Source organism: Hemitrygon akajei, chromosome 21 (genome assembly GCF_048418815.1).
Source record: "Hemitrygon akajei chromosome 21, sHemAka1.3, whole genome shotgun sequence".
Taxonomy (NCBI): Eukaryota; Metazoa; Chordata; class Chondrichthyes; order Myliobatiformes; family Dasyatidae; genus Hemitrygon; species Hemitrygon akajei.
The window spans coordinates 61682883-61698780 of NC_133144.1; the positions used below are offsets into that span (position 1 = coordinate 61682883).

At 39.6% G+C, this 15898-nt stretch overlaps 1 protein-coding gene across 11 annotated transcripts in view; it reads right to left on the reverse strand.

Annotated features, from left to right (window-relative positions):
* dlg5a (discs, large homolog 5a (Drosophila)) overlaps positions 1-15898 on the reverse strand; it is a 225920-nt gene that overhangs the window by 121640 nt on the left and 88382 nt on the right. For all 11 annotated transcript variants that reach the window (XM_073025566.1, XM_073025563.1, XM_073025562.1 and 8 more), the window contains one exon: positions 1737-1920. In XM_073025566.1, coding sequence (XP_072881667.1) covers positions 1737-1920 — 184 coding nt within the window. The remainder of the gene's footprint in view (positions 1-1736; positions 1921-15898) is intronic.

Below are 15898 nucleotides of genomic sequence, written 5' to 3' on the forward strand. Positions count from 1 at the left end.
TACATTGAGCTAAACAGAGGCATCTATCACATTGTTTTTCCTACCATATGAACCTTAGAATGTTTTCTTTTATTTAGGTGGGGAAAACAGAAAAAGGAATTGAAGAAAATTAAACGTATTGGGCATCTTTAACATCATGGGCCAAAGGGCCTATATGGTGCCGTGGTTTTCTATGTTCTGTCTTCTATCTTGCAGAATTAGCAGAAACTGAAATTACAGCTTATTCCCCGCTGACTTTTAAACCTCTGGAATTGTGGCCATCCCAATCCAGCTCTGGAACTTTGAGTTCAAAGATAAAGATTTGCTTTATTTGTCTGTCACATGTATATCAAAACATACAGTAAAAGTGCCATTTGCATCAAGGGTGTGCTGGGGAGTATTCCACAACTGTCTCCTTCCTTCTGATGCCAACGAGCACGCTCACAACTTACTAACCATAACCCATATGTCTTTGGAATGTGGGAGGAAACCAGAGAACCCAGAGGAACCCCACATGGTCATGGGGAGAACGAACAAACACCTTACAAATAATCTTGCATCTGGTGCCGTAAAGCATTATGCTAACCGCTACACATTATACTGTGCATTATGATTGAAGGGTGAACTTGGTAGTGAACTTCCAGAAAGCATCAATGTCACTCAAGTGCAAATCCAGCAAAGGACTGATATCGCAATTGTTCATTGCATGTTTTAAAGCACAACTCAAACCCACTTCCCTGTGTTCACGCTATTGGTACCTTACAAAGAGCAAACAATGTCTGAGCATCAATTACTTAAGACACAAGTAACCGTATTGGATTGACTGTGAGAATGTGGCAAGTGCACGTGTGGCCAACTGATAGTGCGGTAGATTGACTGGGCCTTCTAAGCAAAGGAGGTAGTGTGGCGACCCAATTACTAGCACACTCGAACTGGCTAACAATTGGAATAAACTTTATCTTTGACTGCAGTTTACCGACTCCGTGTCGCTATTTTAGCGCTGTGTGTAGCACACCGCTACAGTACTCTCTTTTGGCGCAGACAGGCCTGGTTCATTGTTCCTGCACTGCAAGTTGCCCAGCATGTATTATTACTAGTTAATCATACCACTCCTGTTGTCGTTCTTGCTTCATACATAGATAACAACAAAGATGGCTTTAAATGTAGACACATATTGAAAATAATATTCAAAACAAGAAATCTCTATTATGTTATGCACTTGACACAATTCAACTAACAAATTTGGTAGACAAGTGGGATGGCAAAGTAAATTCACACTCTTACTGATACTGGAATGGAAATAGTGCATTTTTTTTTTACAAACAGTTAAGAAACATTAGAGAAGCAAGCTGCAATGCTCAAGAAAGACCGAACTTAGTTAAATTTTGATAATCCCTCATCTTATCTCAGTGATCCTTTCCCCAGTCCCTTCCATTTCAATTATTCATTTTCCAGCCAGCACTTTATCTATCTGGGGCAGAATAGAAACAATAATCATTTTATACCCAAACCAAAATAACAATAATCCTTTTCACTGTCACTTATTGCTTGGAAACACATCAGTGGCAAATCCCAGCTCTTGTAGCAATATCCTGTCCTATGTCCATTCTATTCACTGTGTCAGAGGGAAGGAATTTTAAAATCAAAATCACCAAGATACCCAAAATAAAAACTTTATCATACAATTCAAAAAAACATGCACTCTTTAATTCAGCTGGTTGGTGAAGAAAATCCAAAAGCATGTTCTGAACACTTACTTGTTGCTGCTGACTGCGCAGGTCCGTGATTTCCTTCTGATCTTCCTCATGGAGTCTCTTCAGTTCCTCACAGGTCTGTTGTGCATGATTGTGTTCCCGTAACAGCTGGGAGTTCTCCCTCTTGATGACCTCCATATCTTCCTTGAGTTGAGACTGATCAATTCGCAGGCGACTGTGTAAAGTGCTGAGAAGGGAGTTAAAAATATTTTGGGAATCACGATTTACTGACTACATCATCAAAGCATCAGTTGAAAACACTGAACAATGATAAACAAATTTAAAATGTTACTGTAAATAAGTTACAATTAATTAAAACACTGCCTCCATTTTGCAAGCTAAATAAGCTCTTGTTTATGAAAGATGAATTGACCTATGATCCCTTCAATGCCTCAACAGAGGTGAATCATACGTACACAAAACTTTGCCAGAAGACTGATAAGAAGAAATTGCCAGATTGCAAAATAACAAACTTCATTTTCCACCTGCTGTACACATAAAATTTTTCCAAATATTACATTTCAGCATCATTACTGATTTTTTAATCTGGTCCCTCAGACCCTAGGAAATTGTATTAATTGCCAATCTTACTGATTCAAGTGGTTTCTTCAATTTTAGCTTTAGGAGGCCATGTGTAAACAAAATCCCAGTGATTAAGCTGCCAAATTGTCATGGAGATCTTTACGAACAAAATATCATTCAAATTCTTCAAAAACACACAGTACTGATACAGGTTCAAGCTTGGGGTGACCATCTGCCACCTCCTGTACATGGATGACATCAAGTTGCATATCAAAAATGAAAGAGAAACTGACTCACTAATCCACCCCACAAGAGTGTAAGGAAGAGACATCAGAACGTCACTTGGACTAGAAAAGTCAGCCGGATGGTAGTGAAAAGAGGCAAACTCATCAAAACTGCAGAAACTGAGTTACCTGAAGGCCACATAACAGACATATTGGACAGCTACAAATACCTGGGGATCCTGCAGGTGCACAGAAATCATGATGAGGACACAAGGAAAGCTGCAACATCCAAGTACCTCCAAAGAGTGTGACAGGACTTAAAAAAAACCCAGCTGAATGGGAAGAACAAGATCAGAGCCATCAACATATTCACCCTACCAGTCATCAGATACCCAGCCACAACAGTGTGCTGGCCAAGGAACGACCTAGAAGTCACTGGCATCAAGACCCAGAGACTACTAACACTACGTGGAGGATTCAATCCAAAGTCCAACAATGAGCAACTGTACACTTGCCGGAATAAAGGAGGACAGGGACTTGGAAATGTCAAGGCCACATTCTTGGAGGAAATGTAAACTGTAGGTCTGTAGGGAGACTGTAGGTCTGACACAGTGGTCAGCAGCACAGGAGCGCCACAGGGAACCGTACTCTCGCCGGTCCTGTTCACCCTGTACACATCTGACTTCCAATATAACTCGGAGTCCTGCCATGTGCAGAAGTTCGCTGATGACACGGCCATAGTGGGGTGTGTCAGGAATGGACAGGAGGAGGAGTATAGGAAACTGATACAGGACTTTGTGATATGGTGCAACTCAAACTACCTGTGTCTCAATGTCACCAAGACCAAGGAGATGGTGGTGGACTTTAGGAGATCTAGGCCTCATATGGAGCCAGTGATCATTAATGGAGAATGTGTGGAGCAGGTTAAGACCTACAAGTATCTGGGAGTACAGTTGGACGAGAAGCTAGACTGGACTGCCAACACAGATGCCTTGTGCAGGAAGGCACAGAGTCGACTGTACTTCCTTAGAAGGTTGGCGTCATTCAATGTCTGCAGTGAGATGCTGAAGATGTTCTATAGGTCAGTTGTTGAGAGCGCCCTCTTCTTTGTGGTGGCGTGTTGGGGAGGAAGCATTAAGAAGAAGGACGCCTCACGTCTTAATAAGCTGATAAGGAAGGCGGGCTCTGTCGTGGGCAAAGTACTGGAGAGTTTAACATCGGTAGCTGAGCGAAGGGCGCTGAGTAGGCTACGGTCAATTATGGAAAACCCTGAACATCCTCTACATAGCACCATCCAGAGACAGAGAAGCAGTTTCAGCGACAGGTTACTGTCGATGCAATGCTCCTCAGACAGGATGAAGAGGTCAATACTCCCCAGTGCCATTAGGCTTTACAATTCAACTGCCAGGACCTAAGAACTTTTTTTTTTTTTTTTTTTAAAGCTATTATTAATGCTTTTTGAGTTAGTGATTTAGATGCATATCATATTATTACTGAGTTAAGTATTGTATGTAATGAGTTTTTGCTACAACAAGTGTATGGGACATTGGAAAAAATGTTGAATTTCCCCATGGGGATGAATAAAGTATCTATCTATCTATCTAAAACATATCCATGAGGACGTCAGGAAGTTGGCCCCCTAAGGACAATTAGGAGAATACCTCAGACAGCAAGCAGAGCAGATGGAAATGATTGTGGGTGAAGCAGAGCCAGAGGACCAGAGGCCATGGCAGGACAAGCCACTACACAGAATGTACCAGCGCCAGATATCAGAGCAGTAAAAGCAGGGGTCTATCATGTTGGATGAGACCCAAGATGCAGACTGGGCAAGGAATTCGCTGAAACCATCCAGCACATAGAAGCAGCATTCAAGATGCAGGCAGGGACAGCATACACTGAAAGGCACAACCAAGTTGCAGAAATTGTGTACAGGAACTTCTGCAATGAGTATGGATTGGGTTGTGGAAGGTAGTGGAGAATGACAGAGCTAATGCACTCTGAGAGTTCAAAATACAGACTTATAAGCAGGTACTGACCATCCAACCAGAAAAGGCAATAGTAATAGATGTTACTGTCATTCAGGACTGCCAAATCAGGAAGAAAAATATGAGAAGGTGGAGAAATAGCAGGGGTTGAAAGAGCAGATAGAAAGGATGTGGAAGGTTAAAACCAGAGTAATACCAGTAGTGATAGAAGCACCTGGAGCTGTTACTCCTGGAGCTGGGAGAGTGGTTCCAACAAATCCCGGAAACAACATCTGAGATTTTGGTACAGAAGAGTGCACTACTAGGACGAGCAAGGATGCTGCACTAAATTCTCAAGTTCCCAGGCCTCTGGTAGAGGGCCTGGGATTGAGGGAAAAATACACATACACACCACCCATAAGGAGCAATGGATAAATAAATAAATAAATGTGTGTGTGTGTGTGTGTGTGTGTGTGCGTGTGTGTGTGTGTGTGAGAGAGAGTGTGTGAGAGTGTGCGTGAGTGTGTGAGAGTGTGTGTGTGTGTGTGTGTGTGTGTATATATATGAATTAATCTTACATGGAATAAAGAACTGTATTCTGAACTATTCCTTGTATTCTTTTATCAAGTAATTTAATTCACATTCTCTCATTTTCAGCTCAGCAACTTTGCAGAAATAGTTCAAACCTCTAAATCTTTATTTGCCAGATTGCAACTGCATCTAGGTAGATTTGTATGTCCAGATTTAGAAACGTAGATATCAGAAAAAAATTACATGATTTATTTATCCGCAATGCTGTTGTCTGCAGGACTCCTAAGTGCAAGACAACCCTAAAGACAGCAACCATAAATAAGGACTGCCACTATCCAGGACATAGCCTCTTCTCAGTACAACCATCACTAAGGAAGTACAGGATCTTGAAGACGTGCTCAACATTTTAGGAACAGGTTCTTCTCCTCTACCATCAGATTTCTGAATAGACAATGAACCCATGAACACTACTTCACTAATTTTGCTCTCTTTTTTTTAACCACTTATTTAATTTTTAAAATATATATTTATTATAATTTATAGTATATTTTATATACTATATACTGCTGCTGCAAAAACAACAAATTTCACAACATTTGTCAGTGATATTAAACCTGATTTCTAAGTTTTAATAATTGCAATATAAGCAGAATCAGAGTGTTTCCGACTGCTTGCACATGTAAGAAACATGTAGGTTTGTTTTCACACCAACTGGTCATGGTATTGCAGTCAAAAGTAAACTACAAGCAGTTCTGAAACTGCACTCGAGTCCTTTAATACAACTGTTCATATGTTAAACACATCCATGAACAACTAGGCAAGTTCTGATATAGAGTCTCGACCCAAAATATCCACTATCTCTTTGGCTCCACAGATGCTTCCTGACCTGTTGAGTTCAATAAACAATTTGCTTTTTACTTCAAGCATCTGCAGTCTCAAGTCTTTGCTAATTTTATCTAATAGAAAACACAAAATCCTTGAGTTGCAAATTATTGTTTGTATATTTTACATTTCCAACAAAGCTAAAGCTGAGAAATAAAAGCTTGATTTCAAAAATGTACAGAACAGAAGGGTCTTCACCAGAAACACTAACTGTGCATTTCCCTCCATTTATGCTGCCTGACCCACTGAGTGCCTCCAGCACTTGTGTCGCACCCAATTCTTGTACTGTGCAAATCTAATCATAAATTACATGTTTTACTCTTAATACCTTTTGAAGTGTAATACCATGTTTTTGTTTGATGCATAGACTGGACAATTATCATCAGGTGCTGAATTAAATCCACTACAAACCCCTAAACAAGCTCACAAATGGATCCTTGATTTTCTGGCCAACAGACTGCATTCAGGAAAAATAGGCAGCAACAGCTTCACCATAATTATCCTCAATACTGGTGCTCCACAAGGCTGCCCCCCCAGTCCCTTACTTTACTCATTAGACACTCATTCTGCTCTAACTCCAAGGTTGTAGCAGGCTGAATCTTAAATTGTAATGAACCGAGTATGAGAAGGAGATAAGTGAGCCTAGTGGCACAGTGCTATCACAAAAAATTTCCAGTTAATATTAGCAAAACAAAACAGCTGTTTATTAATCAGGAAGGAGGGAACACACATGCTCCTGTTTACATTAATGATGCTGAACTTCAGAGGGTTGAGAGCTTCAATGCCAGGGTGTGAGCGTCACCAATAGCCATCCTGGTCCAACTACGTAGACGACATGGCTAAGAAAGCTCACCAGCTTCCTCAGGAGGCTACAGAAATTCAGCACATCTCCGCTGACCACCACCAATGCGGCACAGAAAGCATCCTATATGGATGCATCAGTTTGGTATGACAACTGCTTTGCTGAAGACCAGAAGAAATAGCAGAGAGTTGCATACACAGAAATAAGCCTCCCCTCCATGGATTCACTGCCTTGGAAAAGCAGCCAACATAAGCAAGGATCTCAACCACCCAGGGAATTCTCCCGTCTCCTATCTCGCATCTGTCAGAAGATACATTAAGTCTGAAAGCACGTATAACCAGGCTTAAGGACAGCTTCGATTCCGTTGTAAAAGACTATTGAACAGTGCCTTGCATGAGGTCTTCTGACCTCACAATTTATCTGGTATTGGCCATAGACCTCACTGTCTACCTGCACTGCACTTTCTTTATAACTATAACACTATGCACTATGTTCTGCATTCTGCTATTTCTTTTCCCTTATACTGCATCAATGTGCTTACGTGTTGAAATTATCTGTATGGATTGCATGCTAAATAAAATCTTCCATTGTACTTTGGCACATGTGACAATAATAAACCATTTTAATTTACCACAAGTTGAGGAGGCTAAGCAATCTTCTTGAGTGTTTACTGAGAACAAGAATCCAGAACTACACATACATATTTAACAAAAGTCGCTGATGTCAGTCTCAAATAAACTTTTAAACAACAGCTGACTTGCTAATGTCAGGTGATTAAATTCTGCTAACAGAATGAAATCCCATACTTGAAGCAGCAAAAAAAAAGATGGAACGGCAACTACCCACCAAGACAAATTATTCCAGTTTAGTGAATTGACGGGTCTTAATGCCAGCTTCTTTGGCACTGAATATTGGATTAGAACATTCCTTTTGAATGGAACCATTTGAAGGTATTAGAATTAGCCCCACACTTTTTCCCCCCCAATTGTGCTCTCAATCCAAATCTATTCTTCTAACTTCATTTTACTTTTAATACCCAAAGTTTTTACATACTTAGCTAATGCACAATTTCTGTTCAAGATTCTCATGATCATAAATCATTAGGGATTCTTTACCTTCAAGAAGTTACCATCAAAATTTAAATGCAACAGGCACTTGATAACACCCCAGTTGTCAGTCCCCTCCTAGTTGAACATGATTGTAAGTAGAAAATATATTTATTCTTTCATTATAAATGGATCCAAATCCTGGAACACTCTACCCAACACCACTGTGAATGTGTCTTCACCAGAAGAACTACAAAGATTTAAGTTAACAGTTCACCACCATGTTCTCAAGGATAACCAATGACACACAATAGATTTTGGTCTTATTAATAATAAACATACCTTTTTAAAAATTGCTCAAACCATTTAATAGTCAAACACACTGGGGTTTAAAAAATGCATTGCTGTTGCCCCATTCAAGAAGCGACTTTGTGTAGATATTCTCTTGCAGCAAACCTTACATACAAGAGTGTCTTGACACTCATCCAGAATGTCTTGGGCTCTGGGTAAACTGAAAGCAAAATGCAGCCTTTTAAGTAAAAATGGGGAAACAGGTTGCTTCAGTGATTAAAAACACGATCTCTGTGTTGTCTCAATATGGAAACTGCTGCCTAATTAAACTTCAACTCTTCGGCAGATACCACAGCCACAATTATTCACAACTCATTGGTTTTCATTCCTGAAGACTTTCCAATGTTTCAGGCTGAGGCACTTCATCAGGACCTATTGAGTTCTCCAGCATTTCGTATGTGTTACTCTGGATTTCCAGCATCTGCAGAATAAGACTTGATGATGACGCCCTGTAATTTAACAACCTCCCCACACTCATTGTTAATGCTCTAGTATAAATAACAGCCAGTTAAGTAAGTTACCAAAGATTACCAGCTGCTCCAAAACACAGTATAGCAAAGCAAAGGATTCAATTAAGTACAGAGAAATACAACTCATTAGCCATGTCTGTTAGCTAAAGTAAGATGATGAATCCTAATCCTGCTCTCTGTTCAGGAGCCCCTCATGGAACTAGACGTGTATTTCGAGATCAAGGACATATATACCGAAAGATAGCAAAAAGGTCAGCAATATCATAAAGGATCCCACCCACCCTGCTCATAGACTGTTTGTCCCACTCCCATCAGAGAGAAGATGACTCAGCATCCACGCCAGGACCACCAGACTTAGAAACAGTTACTGTGACAAGAAGTAAAGCTGATCAACACCTCCACCCACTATCGCACCACACCACATCCTCCACCACCACTACTTTATCATTTCCTGTCAGTTACTTTACATACAGACACTCCTGTGCCTAGTGTCACTTTATGTACATATAATCAATCTATACATATATATTGATTGTTAACTATATTATGTAATTATATTTATCGTGTTTATTTATTACTGTGTCTTAGTGCTGCATTGGATCGGGACTAACAACTATTTCATTCTCCTTTACACTTGTGTACTGGAAATGACATTAAACAATGTGGAATCAGCATTATCCACATCTGTTACATTCATAAACAAAAGTTATCTGGACAAGGGAGCAATCGAATCATACTCCAATATACAGACAGATTGGCTGGGGGAAGCTGTGCCGCAACAAACACTTTGCACTCAACACCAGGAAGGCCAAGGAATTGATAGTGGGCTTCAGGAAGGGGAAGTCAGCAGAACACACACCAGTCCTCAATGGGTCATCAGTGAAAAGAGTGAGCAGCTTCATGTTCCCGGGTGTCAACATCTCAGATGATCTATCCATGCCCAATATATTGATGCACACACAAAGAAAGTACACCAGTGCCTATACTTCATTCAGAATTTGAGATCTGGTATATCACCAAAGACTGTAGCAAATCTCTACAAATGTACCTTGTAAAGGATTCTGACTGGTTGCATCACCATCTGATATGGAGACTCCAATGCATGGAATTGTAAGAAACAGCAGAGGTCAGTGATAATAAACCTGATTCTGATTCTGAATGAAGAGCAAAAAAGTTGAAGAAAACTGAAAAATGAAGTACATTGTATTGTTGACGTTTTCTCAATCCTACACAAATTTTGAACCATTGATTCCAAAACATTTATATAGTCAAATTCTGTTATACTCAGTGAAATCACTTAGCATAGTTAAACTTGATACGATTATAATTTATTATCAATATGTGATTAACAAGAAAAAATTTGGAATGCTGCATGGTAGACAGAGAGGAAGTAAACTAATTGGTTAGTTCTTTCAAAGATCCCACACAGTCACAATGGCCTAACTACCATGTGATAACTGAATAGTACCTATGCTGTCAAAGGGTTAAGGAAATGACATGGTTCATTATTATACTTCACTGAATAAGAACTTGCAATGGAAAAGATAACTACAGGGAGTTGAAAACTTAATTACAGGACGCCAGTTCATAGATTACTGAAAGGAAAGCAGCCTGAAAGAAATATAGATTTCTTTTTATTCTGCAACTAACAGTGCAAAATGAAACCAGATTCATCCAACCAAAGTGCAATTTGAATTCAATACATATAGAGTGCTACACTTATCCAACCTCTACCATTGGCTGTTGCATGTCAGACTGATTAACAATTATTTTTGTAGCACAATTATGCAGCTCACCTACTGCTGAAATGATTCAAGACTCAAAAATAAACTCTATTCTTTATGAGCAAGGTGATTTAATGTTTTGGCACTAAGAATATGTAGTTGCAAATTAACTTGTAAAGTTATAAAAGCACAATAATTAAAGCAAATAATGGGAAACTGGGACATGTTACAAAGGTCTCAAATAGATTTTGATGAGCTATATATACAGAACCAAACAAAAGCAGGTCTTATACAGATGCATAACCATTGTAATTTTACTCTAAGTGGGCAGCATCATCATCCAGCTAAATTTGTTTACTAATATGATCAACATCCCACCAGAATTCTGCCTTGTCAACCTACAGTTTAGATCAAAGCTCTGTAGTTCTGTCATATCTAAATGGTCAAATGAATAGCTAATAAGAGGAGATGTCCAAGAATATCCCCATCCATAGCGATGGTGAATGCTAAAGGTAAGACTTCTAGTCAAACTCAAAGTAAAACTTATTATCAAAGTATAGATATATTACATATACTACCTTGAGATAAGTTTACTCGCAGGAAAACAAAGAAATACAATAAAATTTATTAAAAATATATAAACAAAGACTGATAAACAACTAATATGCAAAAGAAGAGAAATAGTGCAAATAAAAATAAATAATACTGAGAACATGAGCTGCAGAGTCTTTGAAAGTGAGTCTATAGGTTGTGAAATCAGTTTCCAGTTGATTTGAGTGAAGTTATCCAGGTCGGTTCAGGAGCCCGAGTAGGGCAAATACTGTTTCTGAACCTGGTGGCGTGGGACCTAAGACAGCTATGATACCTATGGTAACAGGACCTGAATAGTGGGGGTCCTTGATTGTGGATGCTGCAGTTAATCATACACTCTTGTCTTTGTGTTGAAAAAATAAGGAACATCATTATACTGTTGGGATAGGAGAATTAATAAATGAATAAAGACCTTTTATAGCTACAAGCTTCCATTCACTAGTCACTCAGTCACACCTGCACAGGAAAGGGCAAATTATCAATGTGGGGAACACAATATGAACATAGACTAAAGATGAGAATTGAGAACAGGTAGTGATGATATGGAATAACACAAAGATAAGTCACAGAAAAATATAAAGGAGAAGCAAAAAGTCTAACAAAATTATAAGTACTGTATTATACCTAATAGTTAACTACCCAGAAATCAAAAGCTCAAACATCACGATAGATTGTGAAAATAAATATGATAAATCTAGAAGTTTGTTGGCTGGTACTACGAAACATTGGCATGAAAGTCACTGCATTGCTGTTAAAAGAGATCGCCCTAGTCTGGTGCTTATATTTCGTACTGCTTAGTAGACTCTTAATATTCTCTGAATAACGAGGGATGGGGAATAAAGACTGCTTTGTCTACATTGATAACCTAAAAACAAACTCAAATAATGCAAATTTGACTCTTTCAATGGATTTCTTTCATTTGTCCATCACCTAGCAATCTTGGATTGATTTCTTACACAACACAAAATAAATTGCCACCTTTTTTTAAATACACCCACTCATTTTAGTGTGGGTGTTTCTATTACCTTCCAAAGATGAATGCAAAAATTGTTCAGGCATTGAAACAAGCCAAAATCCAACACATCAGATCGCCATCACAAAACAAACTGGGTAATACTGGAATCTAAACAGAAGGGTCCAGTCTCCTTCTTTGATCGTTTTATATGCCTTAATGTGCCATAAACAGTGATTTTCCTCTGGTACCTGTTTTCCGAAGAGCCTTTATTCTATACTTCATTGCTCCTTGTATGTTAGTGCATTGAGCTTTTTCAAGATTTATTTCATGCACTGTGCTCAATAAACCCTTCATTAATACACTGAAATATTTTTGATATTTGCAGATTTTTCACTAAAAGACATTATCTAACAATTCATGAATCATTTCAAAATCTATTCATTTGCTTAGTACATAAGTCTAATATTTTGCATTTAAATATTCAATTTCTGATTGAGTACTTAAAATGTGTTTAATAAATATACTAAACAGCCTGTAAGTAGATTGTACAATTGATTTTTAATTGCATAAATACGAAATGTTTTTATATTTTGTGTGGTTACACTGGATGCAACAAATACTGTTTTCTCACATAGCTGGAAATACATTGATATTAAAATGATTTTGATAATAATACTGATATTACAACACCTGCTCCTTCCTTTCAGTTTCAGAACCTATTCCAATATCACCATTTCATTCATCTGCCATGTGTTCTGCTAATGAAAATCAAAAAGTACAGTTGCTGGAAATCTGATGTAAAATTCTGAAAATACTTGGCAGATTAGGCTTTATCTGTGAGAAGAAAAATAGAGTTAACATGAACACAAGAAAGTCTGCAGATGTTGGAAATCCAAAGCAACACACAAAAAGCTGGGGAATTCAGCAGGTTAGGCAGCATCTAAGGAAATGAATAAACAGCTGGTATTTCAGGCCAATACCCTTCTTCAGGACTGGAAGGGAAGGAGGAAGATGCCAGAATAAAAAACTGGGAGAGGGGAAGGTGGCTAACTGGAAAGTGATGGGGAAACCACATGGGTGGGAAAAGTAAAGGGCTGAAAAGGAGGAATCTGATAGGAGAGGAGCGTGGAACATAGGAGAAAGGGAAGGAGAAGGGGTCGCACAGAAAAGTGACAGGTGAGAAGAGGTAAAAGGCCAGAGTGGGGCCTTTTAACATTGCAGGCCAAAGCTCGTTAGACAACCTAAAACATTCTCTTTCTGCAGATACTGCCTATCCACTAAGCATTTCCAGCAATCTTTACCATTATTACCTCAAGTTTCTCACTTGTACATGTTACTTTACAAAAATAAGTTTCAGATTGCTCCTTATTTTTAAACTACAATAGCAAATTTCATTGAATGAGAGGCACCAGGTTGAGGAGTTAAAACAAACAGCAAATGTGTAATGTTGTCACAGAAGCCACTGAAGAGGAAACTGAGGTCAAGAAGCAGATACTCCACTAGGTTTGTTGTCAATGAAGTCAATTTTTTCCTAACACTGAACTAGGCAAGGTCATGCCAGTGCACCCTTTATAATGACTCAGCTACATTTCCAACAGCTGTTTCAGCATTCCAGTATTGTTCTTATGTTTTCCCCTCTCTCCTCCTTACTCATCTACCTTTAGTTACAGTTCCTCCATTCAGCTCACCAATGAATGAACAAAGGAACTTGTGGCATTTTCTATGGCACACTCTAATAGCATGTGTGTCACCTGAATTTGCTTGGTCTCCATCGCAGCACAGATGTTTCCTTTGTTCCCACCACCTCCCTCCTTCTTTGCAACTTAAGCCAATGTTTTTTTTTCTTAGATTTCCAGTTTTGAGGAAATCATCACCCAGAAACATATCGTCTCTCTCTACAGTTGCTGTCTGATCTGCTGAAATCTCTAGTTTTAATTTTATTCCAACAAGAAGCCTGCAGTCCAAGATTTCTCATTAAATTTACTGAGTCACATTGCTCCAAAGATTTTTAGTAATATCTGTACGATGGTTCTTCCAATATAGATTAGACCTTAAAGAAGGTGCATTGACTTCAACCTCTCTCCAAATATAAGCTTTCAAGTGTTAAATCTCAAAAGTATGCATAGTATATTTTGTCTTGAAAGCAATCACTTGCAAGAATTTTCTGATATGAAAAATAGTCTTTGATTGCAAAAGGACTTGCAGACCAGGAACATGATGGTCATAAAGTTCATGTTCCTACATTATGCATCTGCAGACTGAACCAGATCAATGAACACCAATTATTGATGCACATGCACAAAATATATTGGTTAGAATTTCATAATTATCAGTGGCTGTTGTGTTTATTTACATCATGAAATTGACAGTAATTGTGGTTAAGAAGGCATACGGTATATTGGCCTTCATCAATCATGGAATTGAATTTAGGAGCTGAGAGGTAATGATGTAGCTATACAGGACATTGCTCAGACCCCACTTGGAACACTGATAGATAGATAGATAGATAGATACTTTATTCATCCCCATGGGGAAATTCAACATTTTTTCCAATGTCCCATACACTTGTTGTACATACAATATTTAACTCAGTAATAATATGATATGCATCTAAATCACTAACTCAAAAAGCATTAATAATAGCTTTAAAAAAAAAGTTCTTAAGTCCTGGCAGTTGAATTGTAAAGCCTAATGGCATTGGGGAGTATTGACCTCTTCATCCTGTCTGAGGAGCATTGCATCGACAGTAACCTGTCGCTGAAACTGCTTCTCTGTCTCTGGATGGTGCTATGTAGAGGATGTTCAGGGTTTTCCATAATTGACCGTAGCCTACTCAGCGCCCTTCGCTCAGCTACCGATGTTAAACTCTCCAGTACTTTGCCCACGACAGAGCCCGCCTTCCTTATCAGCTTATTAAGACGTGAGGCGTCCTTCTTCTTAATGCTTCCTCCCCAACACGCCACCACAAAGAAGAGGGCGCTCTCCACAACTGACCTATAGAACATCATCAGCATCTCACTGCAGACATTGAATGACGCCAACCTTCTAAGGAAGTACAGTCGACTCTGTGCCTTCCTGCACAAGGCATCTGTGTTGGCAGTCCAGTCTAGCTTCTCGTCCAACTGTACTCCCAGATACTTGTAGGTCTTAACCTGCTCCACACATTCTCCATTAATGATCACTGGCTCCATATGAGGCCTAGATCTCCTAAAGTCCACCACCATCTCCTTGGTCTTGGTGACATTGAGACGCAGGTAGTTTGAGTTGCACCATATCACAAAGTCCTGTATCAGTTTCCTATACTCCTCCTCCTGTCCATTCCTGACACACCCCACTATGGCCGTGTCATCAGCGAACTTCTGCACATGGCAGGACTCCGAGTTATATTGGAAGTCAGATGTGTACAGGGTGAACAGGACCGGAGAGAGTACGGTTCCCTGTGGCGCTCCTGTGCTGCTGACCACTGTGTCAGACCTACAGTCTCCCAACCGCACATACTGAGGTCTATCTGTCAAGTAGTCCACTATCCAATCCACCATGTGAGAGTCTACTCCCATCTCCGTTAGTTTGTGCTTTAAGATCTTGGGCTGGATGGTGTTAAAGGCACTAGAGAAGTCAAGGAATGTAATCCTCACAGCACAACTGACCCCATCTAGGTGAGAGAGTGATTTGTGCAGCAAATACGTGATAGCATCCTCCACTCCCACCTTCTCCTTATACGCAAACTGAAGCGGATCCCGGGCGTGCCTGGTTTGTGGCCTCAGATTCTGTATTATCAGCCGCTCCATGGTCTTCATCACGTGCGACGTCAAGGCAACAGGTCTGAAGTCATTCAACTCCTTTGGTTGTGGTTTCTTCGGTACCGGGACAATACAAGATGTTTTCCACTGTCTGGGTACTCTTCTCTGATCTAGACTCATGTTGAAGATGCGCTGTAGTGGTTCTCCCAGTTCAGTTGCACAGGCCCTCAGTAATCGTGGGGAAACTCCATCCGGTCCAGCCGCCTTGCTGGTACAGATCTTCCTCAGTTGACCTTCCACCTGTGCAGCCGTAAACCTGGGCGTGGGCCAGGTCTCCTGTGAGTGGATATTTTCCTGTGAGGG